The sequence below is a fragment of the Sylvia atricapilla genome, chromosome 6 (genome assembly GCF_009819655.1).
Source record: "Sylvia atricapilla isolate bSylAtr1 chromosome 6, bSylAtr1.pri, whole genome shotgun sequence".
In the NCBI taxonomy this organism is placed as follows: domain Eukaryota; kingdom Metazoa; phylum Chordata; class Aves; order Passeriformes; family Sylviidae; genus Sylvia; species Sylvia atricapilla.
The window spans coordinates 10,481,535-10,497,741 of NC_089145.1; the positions used below are offsets into that span (position 1 = coordinate 10,481,535).

General features: G+C 37.2%; 1 protein-coding gene across 1 annotated transcript in view; it reads left to right on the forward strand.

The window, feature by feature from the left end:
• IRAG1 (inositol 1,4,5-triphosphate receptor associated 1) overlaps positions 1 to 16,207 on the forward strand; it is a 60,182-nt gene that overhangs the window by 21,176 nt on the left and 22,799 nt on the right. The window contains exons 3-6 of the mRNA XM_066320741.1: positions 7,675 to 7,760; positions 8,761 to 8,946; positions 13,913 to 14,013; positions 15,176 to 15,246. Coding sequence (XP_066176838.1) covers positions 8,881 to 8,946; positions 13,913 to 14,013; positions 15,176 to 15,246 — 238 coding nt within the window. The 5' untranslated portion in view covers positions 7,675 to 7,760; positions 8,761 to 8,880. The remainder of the gene's footprint in view (positions 1 to 7,674; positions 7,761 to 8,760; positions 8,947 to 13,912; positions 14,014 to 15,175; positions 15,247 to 16,207) is intronic.

Consider the following 16,207-nt stretch of genomic DNA (forward strand, 5'->3'; position numbering starts at 1 on the left):
TCAGTGGACTAGGATCCATAATTCTTTTCTCAAAGAAAGGAAGTTAAATATATTTATGCTCTTTTGCTGTGTGTTCATTTTTGCAATGCAAAAATAGGTGTCCATGTCGCCTCAAAGTAAGCAAATGTCAATCTGATTGTGTCCAGGAAGCATAAAATGGGAATAAAATCCTTGTTTTGCTGCTTTGCCATTTATCTATGCAAGATGGAAAGCCAAGTATAATCTCCCAGCTTGAAAGCCCACAATTGTATTCTAGAGCCCAAAGCAAGCTATTTATTGTTAGTTTGTTCAACAATGTGTGTGCCCTCTGGGATTACCCTTTGTGATTGGCAAAGAAAGAATTTAGTTTAATTTCTTCATTTGGAAAAGTTTTTGCTTGACTAGCAACAAGACTCCTGGGTCACTAAGCAATGGTGTTCTGCCCTAATTGCCTTCAGCTTATTTGTGTTTCTAAGTCAGGCCTTTGGTAGTAGTATTTTCCAAATTATGCGAAGTTGATATCCTGCTGCCCTGCAAAACTGAATAATTTATAGAATGTTTCTATGTAGAAATTGCTTTCAAAAATTTTACTTCATGTAGAAACCTTAAGGTTTTCCTTAAAAAAGGATGAAGCGACACCAAGAGACACTGATTTTTTTTTCTCCTCCTAATCTTATCTGTCTCCGCTCCACACAAACATATTTGTTCTCTTTTTACATTGACTAAGAATATAGTCAAGTGGCGATTTGAGAAAATATTGTCTCAAGCTCCCAGCTCTGCCTGCACCATAGACAAAAATAAATGTGTAACTAGAATGTGATGTATAATGCATATAGCCCAGACAGCAGAAACATATCTAGGCTTCTTCAAGTCTGTGAGAAGGAGTAAAAGAAAGAAACCCAAGTGACACTGTGTGACTGAGTACATGGTGCTCATTTAGGCAAAAGCATGTTGGGTGATATTATTATCTCCAGTTATTCTGAATGGTACAATTTCTCTTGGGAGATTTATCAGTGCAAAGGTCCTGCATCAGAGGGATCCTTCAGCACCACAGGAGACTGGCACTGCCTCCTAGACAAATTTTCTTTCAGATACTAAGTTGTTTAGGAAGAGGAAGAGAGCAATATTTTTTACTCCCATATCATTTCAACTTTTTCTTGATTTTATCCTCGTTTAAGATCACTGTCTTGATGATGTAACAGACTTTTTTCCAGTGCTTCTTAGCTCTGGGTTTGTTTTGAACTGCCCTCCTGAATGACACTTAGTGTACTGTTCTCCCACTCTTATCTTCACACTTTCCTGTATGCTGTTCTTTATGCTTAGAAATCCGTATTCTCCGTGCCAAATATCCTCCCACTCTATATTCACATTCTTCCTTTAAACTGCATTTCCTTAAAGCCTATAAAAAATAATCTGCAAGTTAAGAAATATAGCAAAGTGATATATAGAAATATAGTTATGCAATATATGCCTTTAGATCTGACAGTCTTCTGATCATCAGATTTGCTACTGTTGGCTGAATTCTTTAACTTGTGCATAATACTGAATAAATCAGGGATTCATTTCTCCTTAATATCACATGTATCATAATTTTCACCATATATATATTTAATTTTATTTTAAAGTACTTCAAAGTTCATCCAGCTGGTTTCCTAGAGGCCACCTGGCTGAGCAGTGCTTCTTGTTGTCTTCTGTTGTCTTCTTACTTTTCCAGCTGAAAGCTCACTGATTGGAGGGAAAAAAAAGTGAGATCAGTAAGACATCCTTCATATAAGAGAGCTGAATCCAGTATCTTAGGTAAAGACTTAACCAGATAAAATTACCATTTTGCAGCTCTCTCTCAAGAATATTTGTTCAAAGAAAAGCCCCAGGATGAATAAAAACTACAAGTGAACCAGAACTCTTTTTTTTAAGCTTGTATGTAATTCTTAAAACCATTTATTTTCACAGCATGATTGTGCTGCTTATAACATCATTTCCTTACTTTCTTTTTAGCACTAGATAAAAAACCCTGAAAATAAAAAATGTGCATCCAAACCAGAGTAATTTATGAAAGTTTGATTCATGCAACTCCTACTTGGCCCTAAAAAAAAAAAAAAAAAAAAAAAAGTGGAATTGGGAAATTTTCAGACTGTCTAAAATAGGCTTACCCTAGAAGAAATACCTTTTTTTAAAATCCCAGTCTACTAGTCTAAAAAGGTAGTGAAATACTGCTCCTTAGTGTTTCTAAAATATGTACATTCTTCATCTGTTTACTGATTGTCGGCAGCATAAAACTGAGCCTGGAATTCTTGCAAGCCAAAAAAAGTCGTTGTAAGCCACTCCTCCAGATGCTTTGCTACCAGAAGTAGATCTAAATACTGACTGCTAACAAAACAGATGCTATAAAAACATTGCTAAAACAAATGAAGCAGACATTTTGCAGAAAGAAATGTGCTGTTTTCAAACATAGTTATGATCTTTTAGTAAGTCTTAAATTTCCATTTAGCAATGTCAAAATGATTGCCTGTGATTGAAGTCTTTTTTCTTAATGTATCCAGGAAAAGGAAAAGCTGGGACCAGAATGGATCTGGGAGTTAAGTACTGAACTCCCAGAATACATTTTGCACTAAACTCTTTTGGAGTTATTTTTCAGATTTCTTTAAACTCTGATGCAAATTTTTGATACGTGACCAAACCATGTTGTAGGAGTTGGTCTTGTTAGTAATGGAACAGCATCACCTTTCAGCCCCAAACCTTTTGGTTTTCAGTCTTAACCGTGTCATAACAACCCATTACTGAAGATATTCTCCCAGGATGCATGTCAGGCTGGACATGCATCAAAACATTTTACTTTCTGCCTGACCTAACTTTTCCTTTCTCTCATTCAAGCAGATTATTGAAAACCATCCAGTTTTATGTGTTCCTGAACTATTAGGAAAACAGGATGCAGAAAAGAAGATTCTTTCCTGTCATGCTGTTCTGTAAATCAAGTCCTACATTTGTAGCTTGTAGTTCCAAGGAAGTCTGTAACCAGTGAATTTGAGGGAAGATTTTTAGAAGTTGTATTTTTTCTTCAGCTTTTGCTAGTTTCTTCCTTTAAAATATTTTTTGTGACAGAATTATTCACATTTATGCCTTATCGCTGAGGTTGCAACCTGGAACTGTTCTGATTGTCAAGAAGTATTATTCAAGTCAATCAGGAATCCCAATTACTCAGGAGTTGACCTCGGGGTGAGAACAGATCCTTTGAATTCATACAGTGGTTGCATATACACTTTGCATGCCCCAGTGGAATTGTTTTGTGTCTTAAAAACAGAAACACCACTTCTCTTCCAGATTTTACCTCGTGCAGTTGTATGGATGTTAGTGTGGGTGGAACTCAGATCATCAAGATTATCACAGAGGTGCCTTATATTAATCCTGGGTCTATGAGACCGAGGTTTGGTAAACTGGCTGAAGCAGGATCTTAAAATCTTGCAGACTTGAGTATTTAACATGAAAAAAACCACTCTTTTGTCATAAAAATGAGATGCAGTAGGAAACTACTAGTCAATTTTTTCCTGTGTTGCAGACAATAAAGAAAATGTCTTCCAGTTTCCACATAGAACCTTTTGTCACAAAGGGCAAGAATGTACATGAGTCAGCTTCAGTTGTGGGATTTTTTTTTCTTTTCCCAGTGAATGTTCCCATTATACAAAGATCTTGGAGTCCTAATGCAAAATTTCAAAGTGTTTCTATTAAGATATTCTGTATCTGTTTTTAGGGGGTTTGTTTGGTTTGTTGTGTTGTGGTTTTGAGTTTTTAAAATTTTAGGGGATTGTTAGTGTATGTCAACAAACATCTTAAGCTATAATCATGCTTTGTCTTTGAAAACACTTTTGTGGTACAAATATAAGAAAAACACCCTGTTTTGTTCAGACTTTGAAGGAAATTTACTGGGTCTTAAGTACTTCAAAGCTGAAAAACCTAATTAAAAATGTTACATGAATTCAATATATTTTTATAGCTATACAAAAAAGAGTGCAAAAAGGTACCCTTTTTTATATGGCAACATTTTATAACCGCTTTACAGGGCAACAAAGAAAACAGTGATAAAAATCCACTCTGGGTTGTGCAGTTCAGCTGCATCCATGAGCAAGCAACTCCTGTTGTTGACAAATGAGACTTGACCACAGGCACCATGAGGTCAAGAAATATTAATAAAATGCTTTAACTTTATTTCTACTCTTTTGTGTGTCCCCTTGTTGAGATGTGACAGAGCATTTGGGGTCAGGTGCCCAGCTATCAGTGGAGGTGGAGTAAAAAGTACCTTTCTCTGAGCCTTCACTGACACGGACTCAGCCGTGACTCGGCCAGGGGAAGTGAACTGATTAGACTGAACTTTCTCTACTATGGTAAAATGAGTTGCAGAGAGAACACACTGAAAGCCAAGGGCCTCTAAATACTTTTCCCTTTTATGGAATAGGGCTCCCAGATCTCCATTTCCTGGAGATTGTACTCTAAGCCTACACACTGGTAGAAGAAAGTTCTCTGCATTCACTGATCTGTATCTGACTTCAAATTTGAGCTCAGGGGATTTTTTTTAATAACTATTTTAAGCAGTAAGTTTATAATAACAGACCAAAATGTTAAAAAGCACTCCATACTCTCCTTTATTTCTTTTTCTTACTTTTTTTCTTTAGATTGTCTCCTCTTAATGTGGGAATGAGCAGAATTAGAAAAGCTCCTGCCATTTCTAAAAGAATGGAGTTTTGGGAGAGATCATTTAGTTTGATAAAACACTACAATAATGTAATGACATCCTTTGACAAGACAGAGGCAGGCCAGACAGAGCTTGACCAATGAACAAAGAAAAAGAAATAAAAATAGAAATAACAGGATCTTTAAATCCTGTTATTATCTTAGTGCCTAGCATGCTAATATGTGCTCATGCACCTTCACTGTTTCTAAAGTGCAGGTGTATTTTTAATCTCTCTTTTCAGTGTCTTCAGGGCCAATAATTACAGGTGTTTCAGTTGGTGCCTCATTGTATTGCACATATTGTTAACATATAATTTCCTTCTTTGACTGAAACATGTTTGTGCTTGTGCAAAGGAGACAATGCTGGCAAAGCTAATGATAGTATGATTCCAAGGGCTGTTCAGCTGGAAAGTGGGCCAGGCTTAGAACCAGGCTTGTCATGCTCTCCACACTCTAGCTTAGGGCTCAGTAAGGCTGTCAGCTGGTTTTGTAAATAGAGGTGTGAATTTCTGTTAGCTCCAAGGCTGCACTCTGCCCTAATGCTCTGCTGAAAAAGAAAAGATGTACCTTCCAGTGACATAAATTTTCCAAAGACATTTCTTAATTTTCTGTCTACATTTTTGAGATGCAGATAAGGTCCTCTAATTCTTGTAGAGTGTCCTCACAAACCCCCCTATTTCTATGCATTTTGTATCCTTGTGACATTTACTGGGGCTGTTTTCATTGCCCAACTAAAGGGACGTAAGGTTACTTCTACAGTGTTGGAAGAACATTTATTCACTAATATATAAGTTTCCATTATTTGTAAACCTTTGCCTTTTCTACCAGAGTCAGAAGGCAGTAATTGATCAGAAAATGGTAGGACTCCCTATAGAGCATGCTGTATCCATTTATATTTACAATATATGATGTTTGTGCTGGGTAAGCATCATAAAGTCTGTAAAAAAAATGGTGCTTTAAGATGTGGACTGACTTTAAGAACACTGCACAGGTTAAAACTAAGCTTTTAGACTGAAAGTTAATACTTTTGGAGTTCTAAATCATGTAGTTTATTAATTAAACTACATCCTTATACTGGAATACCAATATGCAGTACCCCTCACTTTGAAAGTGCAGTGGACTGCAGCAATGTAGTCCAGGTGTTTGATTAAAGAGGCTAAGAATATGAATAATGATGTGCAAGCTTTCACTGCTCCAGTATAGTCCTCAGCCCTGGGGTTTTCTGGAGTGGTATTAGGAAAAAAAGGAGAGTCAGAAGAAGAAATTTTCCTACTGATGAGCACAGAGATTTGAAGCTTATTCCTATTTGCAAGATAGCTCTGTAAGGAAATCAGAGTAAGGTTCTGATTGTGTTGGAGACAGCCTGAACAAAGTCCACTCCAAATCTGAGGGTTGTTAAGGTGGCATAAATTCATCTTGCTACCCTCCATTTTCCCTTGGCTGTACTTTCTGTGCTGCATCTCTAGGACAACACAGCTCAGGGTTTGTCCCTTTCTATTCTTAGACAAGCCTGCTGATTTATTTCTTTTTCTTTTAAAGTTTTTTTGCTTTTTAAATCTGAAAAATGAACTGAAACTTGATGTGCTTAATAGCTCTTTCTTGTTTCAAGATAAGTTGCATTACTTTTTAAAGTTTAGTATGTACTAAGAACTTGTCTAAGACTGGGAATAAACCCCTTTGGTGCAATAGCTTCTACAATTCCGTGTAGGACATGCTTTGGCCATGACTTGAAACATTCCTGATTTTTCAGGCCCAGCATTGGATTGAATGTATCAGAACTATGATAAATTCGTAAGGCAAACACTAAGATGGATTAGATAAAAAGCCAGATTTATATATTTTTATCTCTTTTTTTCCTTTTTTTTTTTTTTTTTTTTTTTTTTTTTTTTTAAATTTGAGTTTGAGTTCTTGCAAACTCAGGAATTGTGTAGGATGCCAGAGTTTTATTGCAGAGATGAAAAGCAAGTCTGTGTCACTTTAAGTTACTTCGTTTCCATCTCAGCTTCATGCGTTGCTAATAGTTGGTAACTGGGTTTGATACAAAAAACCTTAAATTTTAAATCAGATAGGTGTTCGGTGCTACTGCTATCTATCTAATCTGTAGATTTATTAAACAGCACATAATCATAAATATGTCTTTTCCATCCTATTAGAGACATTGTTTTGCCTTAATAGCCATTTTTAAAGTTGTTATTCATAGGAGGTTTCCTCTGCTCTTATTTGAAGTCAGAGGTGGGTAAAATCATGATACAAACATGAACTACCATTTTTGTAGAGTTAGAAAATCACCTGTAACATGTACAACATGTCTAGAAAAGCTTAAAACATGCTGTCCCTACAACAAACTGCTCTGAAAAATCTTTATGCCCACTGTTGAAAGAGAGTCTGTATCTTGGTCTTCATAATGATTTCACATGTACTGCATCTTTTTCAGAGTGGTTATTGAGGAGCTGCAATGATATAATTACTTTTTCCTGAACACACCAATACTCGTGTACGATCATTTTTGCAATCTATTCATTCTGCATTAAAGTTCTTATGAGATGGCCTTGTATTCCTCTTTTAGTGAAAGAGAAAAATAAGTTTCTGACATAATGTGAAATAAACCTGATAAAAGCATGGGTCTTAGCTGCTTCTGTAGTCCAAAGTTTTCACACATCCTGTAGATTTTGCAACAAAGATTTTATTCTGTGAGAGCTGAAGTGAGACACTTGTCACTACTGAGACTGCCTTAGTGTTTCTTGTGAGTGGTTTTGCCTCTTTTTGCTTTTATTTTAAGGCAACAGATGTATTTTGACAGATGTAATCAGCAACCTCAATAAACCAACATGTTCCTGAATACATTTCTTTACCCACCCGTGAAACTGAAGGGGAAACTGTAGCAGGTTAATTTACAATGCAGTAGTCAGCAGTTGCTAGTGGAGACACCAGTGTGTGCACAGGTGGTCCCAGCTGTGTGTGTGTGACCTGCAGGCACCGCCGGGAAGTGCAGCGATGTACTGATGAGCACACCGAGGAACTGATGAGGACAGCTCCCTGATTCCTGGGCAAGTGTCACAGTAAGTATTGCAACCTATCCACTGCCACTCTATGAACTGATTTGTGCTTTGCACTGCTCATCCTCAGACCTTGGTACAGGCTCTCATGCTGACATTATCTTTGTGAATGCAGTGCTTCCCCTTGATACTAATAATGAGAATTTTCTTAGCTAATAGGTAGATTTTTGTTTTCCCCTCTTTGGGCATTTCTGCTGTTTTGCTTTGGAAGTGTCTTGCACCTTATTGTCTTGTGCAGAGGTACAGCAAGTCTTTGCACAATTCACCTTGCTCAAAGGAGAATTATCACCCTCTAGGGTTCCAGTTTTGATCCTTTGAGATCTGAGATCAGGCTTTGTAACATTAAGGCTATTAGTTATGGAAGAGATGACTGAGAAGGGACTGTAGCAACATCTGTCAGTATCTGAAGGGAGGGGTCAGAGGATGGATCCAGACTCTGCTTGGTGGTGCTGAGCAATAGAACAAGAGGCAAGGGCAGAAACTGATGCACAGGAAGTTCCACGTGAACACGAGGAAAAACTTCTTCACTGTGCAGGTGATTGTGCACTGGAACACATTGTCCAGAGAGGGTGTGGAGTCTCTCTCACTGGAGATATTCAAGAACTTTCTGGCTGCAATTCTGTTCCATGTGCTCTGGTGTGACTCAGTTTGAGCAGGGAGGTTGGACCTGTGGTCCCTTCCAACCTGAACCATTCTGCTGTTCTGTGATATCCAGGATGCTGCTTACTTCTTAGAGGATATTTAGAGAAGGTAATTTGGTCACATCACAGTAACGAAAATTGTAAAATGGAGGAAAGAGATGCAAATAGCAACAAGAGCAGAAGGTTGTCTGTTTTGCATGCATTTGCTAAATTATACTTGACCTTGAAAGCTTTAGTTAATAAAACACAAGATAGCATTTTTAATTTTAAACCTTAATACTGTTTGTTATTGTAAAGTGATCTCAGTTTTCGAGCATGGAGTTTAAAATGGATTTGATTTGTATTTTTGGCATCTAACCCAGCCTGCAGATCGCGAGGCCTCCCAGCGCTTATGCCTTCAGGCTAACTTGAAACAGATACTGCCAGCAGTGCATGGTCCTCTTAGTCCACATTGCAGCTCCACGTGCTTCACGCTGCCCACCATGCCAACCTTACCTGAAGACAAGGGACAAGCAAAAGAGGCCCAGCACAACAGTTCTCCAGCCAAAGTAAGCTCTCTTACTTACAAAGGTGTTTTCTGACACTTGCTGGAAACCTGAGGCTGAAACTTGTTTGTGTATATTTAGGGGTTTACTAAATCTGATCTGTTCGTTGCTCTGTATTAGGGTGTCTTGCTTAATTGATGAAGCTATGAAAGATCTTTCAGTTGAAATCCTTAGAGTTCCTCCAATATTTTATAGCCTAAGGGATGAGAACTTGAATTGCTCAAGCAGTTGTTTATCATTTTGATCTGGTGGCTTATAAATGGTTCAGAACAGACAGACATATATCAAAGCTGTCCAAAAAGGTCCTTTCTGATGTTACTAAAGAAAACTTTAAACTTTGAGAACAGAACTTAGGCTTGCACTTCAACAACTAGTGTTGTTTTTACAGATATAGAGGATGTTATGCAACTCATGTGTGTGTGAAAGATGGAAATGGGCTTTTTTAGCTTGTAGTCTTTCTCAGTGCTTTATTTGCCACAGCAGTAGCTGAACATACACTGGAAATATACAGAGGGCATATGGGTGCTCCCCATGTGTATTTATCAGTTTGCTTCAAATTTGTGTGCCATCTACATGTTTTTACATGTATTCTTTCCAGCTAAATATAAAAAATCAGAAACAGATGGGTCTTCCCCCTTTCCAATAATCTACGCCACAGATAGAAAGCAGCTTTATGTTTTAATAAACTGAGGTTGGATTTTTTTTCAGTTGTTAGTTTAGCTGAAGTAAAGAAACCCCAGGTTATCCAAATCATTCATTTTTATACAAACTGGTGTAAAGAAAGAAAGGATTTATAGTCTGGCACATCCTCAGTTAAAGATGTGACACTGTCCCTGGGTTTGAGGACACTACATTCCAGACTTTAGGTGAAAACATCCGCTACTTTAACATGGTTGGAAAATATTGTCAGCAGTGAGCTCTGCACTGATTTGTCCTGCCTTCCATCTAAACTGCACATGGTGCTGAGTGTTAATTTCCTGCCTTAAGATAAACACCCCAGTTGGATACAAGTTCGTCAAGGCTACCATTTGATAGCATGTACTGGCTCAAGAAAATTTTATTGGGGTTTTTTAACTCACCCATGTGAAAAGTATTTTAGTACAAAAGACTTGCTGTATAAAACATACCTAAAGATGAAAAATATGAAAATCTAGCAGACACCAGTGATTCTCGTCCTGAATGTGCTTGTCAAATGGGAGAAATGAAAATTTCCAACTTCCTAATATAAAATCATTAAAATTTTAATACATTTTCCAGGCCTTTTAGACCTAGGTCTTAAATAAACTGTGGTAATGTGATAGTTCATGAATCACTTCACTGTGCAAAATGCTCCATTTTAGAGAAATTATTATTTTTAGGCACAGAATCTCAGTGGAGTGATTTTAACCAACACACTGCTCATAAGCCTACTTAAGGTTTGCCACTAGCCAATGTTGTGAAAATTTGATCTTTTTCATAGCCGTTGTCATCCTTGGCTCTTGCTGCAGGTCAAGTTCTACAGCATGACTGTAAGTCACTCTAAGTAAAACAGCTTATTTTTGTGAGATAAGGACTTGCAAGCAAGGAGAGGGCATCAGAAGGAACTAAAAGCTGGTGAATTTATTTTCTCCAGTTCGACAAAATTTTCCAAGTCTGGAATTTTATCTCATCTAAAGTCCTGTCTGGTGTCTAACAGCTTCCTTGTTCTGTTTCAGGAGATCCTTCCCCACATTTTCCCTGCATGCCCAAATGCACAGAGATTGCAAAACAGTTCTGCCAAAGAGAAAAAGAACCTTACATCACATGTAGCTTTCTGCATGCTTCAAGTATGATCATGCTTTTACGTGATGGGAAGGCCTGGGTTCTATGTCTCAAATTCATTTTGAGAAAACAAATGTGGGTTTTTCTTTTGGTATTTTTTACAGCAGCCTGTGTTTTTCTGAAGTTCAGTCCAGACTTTTAATTAATATCCAAGAACATAGCCAGGTGGCAGAGGCTTTTCTTTTTCGTGTTTACTTTTTTTTCCCCTAGTGCTTTAAAGAATTCAGGTGTTATATAGTAAAGCTCTGTCATCTGTCTGGCATGGTTGGTCTTTCAGCAGAGTATCTTCATATTCCTTCTCCCCTCACCATCCCATTAATGTAAAAATCATCCAAATTTTTCTGGATTATAAAAATTTCAAAAGCGTGTTTTCTGTAGGCTTAGTGAAGGCCTGGCAGAACTTAACAGCCAGAATGTCTGGAGGTTCTGCCTCCACCCTGAGAATACCTGATCCTCTTGGCTTATGGACCAAACTGCCTGTGCCACACTCTCAGCCCTGCACACACCTCCCTGCAAGTCTGAGTGGCTCCTAGTCACCCTTGTGGTGCAGTTCCTATCCGAGCCACAGAGATGGAATCAGCTTTACCCTACGTGTTTTTGCAGGGGTTAGGGCTTGAGACACAAAGGAAGCAAAGCCTTGGGTAGCAGGGAAGCACTGGTAGTAGGAGATGAGGCAACTGTTGGGAATAGTTGAGGAGCAGATGGGTCTGGAAGCTGCCAAGGGAGCAGAGTTAAAGGCACACAAATGGGACAGTGATGGAAATCTTCAGTGTCATTTCTGTGCAGTTGTACAACTGCGAGGCAGCTTAAGCTTCCTGTTAAAGCTTCTCTTCCATGACTTGTGTAGAGCAGCCTGAGCACTCCTCAGTCTGTAACAATTCCTTTTGATGGAAGCCAGCTGGCCCTGCAAAGAGCTTCCTGCTCTGGCTCTTCCTGCCCCTCTCCTGGACAACGGGAAGCCATGAGCTTTCACTTGTGTAGAAGCTGAACTCCTATAGCTGCTGACTAGGATTAATGTTTTCTACCTGACCTGAACTAGCCTTGGTTGCAGCCTTTTTTTTTTTTTTTTTTTTTTCCTTTTTAATGAGCTGTTTTTACAGTCCTAAAATGGGCTTGAGTGACTTCAAGGCTGATGTTACATCATTCAAAAGTTTTTGCTTTTTGGCAGTCATGAGATTAGTATAAACTGTGCATGTGTATTCAGCTGCTTTGCCCTACAAGCAGTGGAGTCACCTGAAGTTTTGCTATTGACATAATATATTGTTACTTTTTAATGTTTTCAAGGATATTACTAGAACTTGCTTTCAAGATATTGTCACAAAATGTCACTCGTGCATTTGAATCACAAATGCTTTGGAATTCTAACATTTCAGAATTATAAGGTTATTTTTCCTAAATTTAAATCTTCACAGTGTTTTCTTGGCATGTTCCCCACCTGCTGTCCTGTAACTGACAAAGTGAACTTGCCGAGGAAGTTCAAATGAGAATTATGAGTATGGAAGTACGGAGCGGCTTGAAAAAAATTATTTTAGTAAAAAAAAAAAAAAAAAAAAGCTATTTACTGTAGAATCAAGAATCCTAAACCAGATGTCTAAATCAAGGCATATTTCATTGCCTCTGAGAGATAGAAGGGTTATGCTATGTATTTTAATATTATACAGTTTTCCAAGCACTTTTAGAGTTCTTTGACTTGATCAGAAAATATGTTATTTCAACAGGAATAGAATGCAGCACTTGGAGAGGTATTTCAAAATAAATGATAGACATTAGCAGTCAAGTAAGAGTCAGCTTCCTTATGGAATAGAATAGAATGGTATAGGATGGAAGGGACCTTAAGGGTCATGCAATTCCAACTGCCCTGTTATGGACAGGGACACCTTTCACTAGACCAGGTTGCTCAGAGTTCCACCCAATCTGGCCTTGAACACTGCCAGAGTCTAAAATTGACTTATTACATTGTGTAATTTTTAAAATTTTACAAATTTTACAAATTACAATTACATTACATTGCTAAATTGTGACTTATTACATGCTTCATTCTATTAATGAGTAAATTAGTGCTATTGCGACAGCTTTTTCTTACCTGCCCTACAAATTTCTTGTGAAGCTTTGGGATGTAGTTTCAAGAAAATTGTAGACTCCAAATAACAAACTAAAGCTAAACACTTGTGTATATCAATGCCTAGCAGGAGCAATTAGGATTTGAGAATCTACAAATTATTCATTAAATTTCACAAGTCACTTGATGCCAGTACACTGCCTCTGCTGGGAAACTTTCCCTCCAGCTGCTTTTTGGTTTTGATCTGAATACAGTACTTGGGGTAGAAGTAATCATTTTCTTACACATGAGTCATCAACATTACTTTATGCCAGTTTGATACATCTCCATTTGTGATATCTCACAGGAAACAGATTCCTTTTCTTCAGCTGAGTGGCGTCATTATGCAGAAGGTGTGGGATTAAGTTCTTGAGGCAAGGTCTCATATTTTTAAGCAGGCAAGCACATGCTATATTGAGTACCAGCTTGCCAATTTCTTTTATCACTTAAAAACTATATTATATTAAATATTGAAATTGTATTTTTAAAAAAATAAGTAATTTGAGGGAAAACCATATGGAGCTCTTAAACAGCTCTTATCTTAAAAATATAACTAAATTATTTTCTGGGGTCTTGGGTATCATGTGTACACTTTATACTGTGTTTATTGAAGCTTTCCTTATCCATTACTATAATTTGGAGGGTTCAAGTACTTAATTTAGCCCTGTTATACAGAGCTGCTTTTCACTCTTGCATTCAGCTCATAAATTCACTAATCTCTTGGACATGTACTTCACTAGAGGAATGGTCTGCTGTGTGAAAAACCAGACTGTCTGCCTTTTTAAAGCTTTCTCATTAGCTCCATGCTTATTGAATTTAGCTTGCATGCATTAAAATTTTTTAAAGAAAACAGATATTCTAGGTCTCCATCATCTCTTTTGAGTAATTTAAATATAGGTGTCTAATTCACATTTGTCTTGTCAAATTACAGCTAATTATCTCCTATTTCAATTACTTTTTCTTTTAGGTAAACTGAGAAATACACACTGTTTTCCACACAGAGAGTCAGTGTTCAGTGGTTTGAATTTCTGTTAAATTTCTGTTTCTGTTTCTTTGTCACACACCATTCAGGACACGACTGTGGAAGGGACAACATGCAGCACACCTTCTATTGTTCTTCCAGACAACGCTGTTACGCCAAATACAGAAATTGATAAAAATCTGGTTAACAGGTATAATACATTACCAATCCATCCATAAATCCCAGGGGCTGTGTTTCTAAATCATTGTTCTGAAGTGTATGTTGTATGACAATATCACTGTTGTATCTCTGTGATTTGGTCATACTGCCTTTGCATTTTGAGGGTGCTCTTTGGGATTCAGGGTGGAGGAACATGAATATAATTGAGACTAAAAGAATAGAGTTCCACAGAATACAGAGCCTGACAGCCCCACTCACTGAGTTGGACAACTTAAATATCTAGTTTGAACACTGTAATACAATGGGTTTTGAATCAGTTTTGGGCCCGTTCACATAGATGGCACAAGAATACCACCATGAGGTCAAGCATGTGAAAATAAGTCATTGAAGAGAAATAGTAACCCTGTTTGAAGCTGAAAACTTCAATTCAATTTTGAGTTGAATTAGGGTTTATTATATTTGCTCTGATAAACCATACTTCCTGACCTGGGCCTTTTAATTTTATTGACCTGCCACTAAATTTAAAATATGGGGAAAAAAACATAGCAGAAAATATATTTTGTAAATCTGTAATTTATTTGTATTTTTAAAAGTGTGCTTCTCCAAACTTCAAGATTGATTTAGAGTCAGAATTTAATGCAACTCTTCAGAAGCAGAATTATTTGCAGGATCACCATTTACATTTCTGCAGCTGTTTGAGACTTTAACCTGGTTTACAGTTTAGAAAGATCCTATGGGTGTGTCAATGTGGGAGCCTAAGGTATTATTTTAGCTATAAAATTTAGTTTAAGAAGTAGTACCAATTCAGAAAGACTGGGATGGTTTTTTTGTTTGGTTGGTTTTGTTTGTTTATTTTTTTTTTTTTTGTTTTCTGCTATGTACCATACATACAAGATTTTTAAGTCATGGTAATAATCTCAAGAAGTGTAGGGGTTTTTTTCTGAGAAAACATGTTCACAGTGGATGAGATTACTAGCAAATTTTAGAACTCCTTTGTCAGATCAATTTCTGCAATTTTTCTTCTTTTTGCAATCTCCTCCATTTTCCAGTTGTTTGGAGATGAGAGGAATTGCAATAAATGCTTTTGGTCTTCATTTTTTAATCAAAGATATTTCTTTTTAATTTTTAATAGGTAATCAGGAATTTTTTGGTGCCACACTCCATAACTTTTGTTTGTTAACTTTTCTCTCTAGGCCTCGGAGCCCTCATAGGAGACATTCTAACCGTGCCACCAGGAATTCAACAAGTTCACTGACTTCTGTTGGTAAGAAATGATTATTCATTTCAACTAGGATGCAGTCTCAGAAAATGTGATGTGCAATAAAAACCTATAGAGAGAGTCTGTATTCACCACAGTTTTTTCTCTGTGCACACTGTGTAACGCATGCACAGTGAATACTGCTGGGATGTTGAATTGTGATCATGAGTTTGTAAGTGGACTGCATGCAGACTAGTTCAGAGAAATACACACATTGTTCCTTTCAGAAAGTTGTTAATTGGTGCATTAGCTTAACATTTTCAGAAGGCTCAACATGTACATGCTTTATTTCTTGTAGAACACAAAATACTGGTTTTGCTGCACTTGAGCTTTTCTTTTGCTGGCACAGGGAAAGTGTCATGGAAGGTCTGTCTCTCAAACTTCCAACACACAGGTCTGAATTTAAACTGAAACAGATATTTCACTGAAAATGGATTGCTTTGGAATATTCAGTCTATAAGTATGGTTTTTGACATTCTTGAAATTGAACTAAATTTAAGGAAATTAAAGCCAAAGGACCTCTCTCTTCCCCCCTAAAAACATCAATCAAAAAACCAGTAGTGGAACAACTCCACACCCACTAACCAAAAACCTTTTCGTTTTTACTGCTTGCTTACATCCTTAGCTTTTCTGAAAACTGATGGTTTTGTAATGGCTCTTGTCAAATCTTAAAGTATTTTTCTCACATTATGTGATGACTTTGCTCCCCCTCATCCAGGCTGTTCTTTAGATGCTCGTAAAAGCCATTTATACTGACTCACACAGAAAGGGCCTTTCTGACAGCTGCCTGCCTTCTTTGCTTCAGCATAGGCTGGAGAATTGTAAAAATTTGTAGTCAAAGTTTAGTGTTTTCAATCAATTTAAATGCCACAGATTAATGAAGTGTTAAATTAATTGTTAAAACTATTGCCCATAAATCTTTGCTGAGTGAATTTGTGGGTTCTTAGTCTTGAAAAACTGAACATGA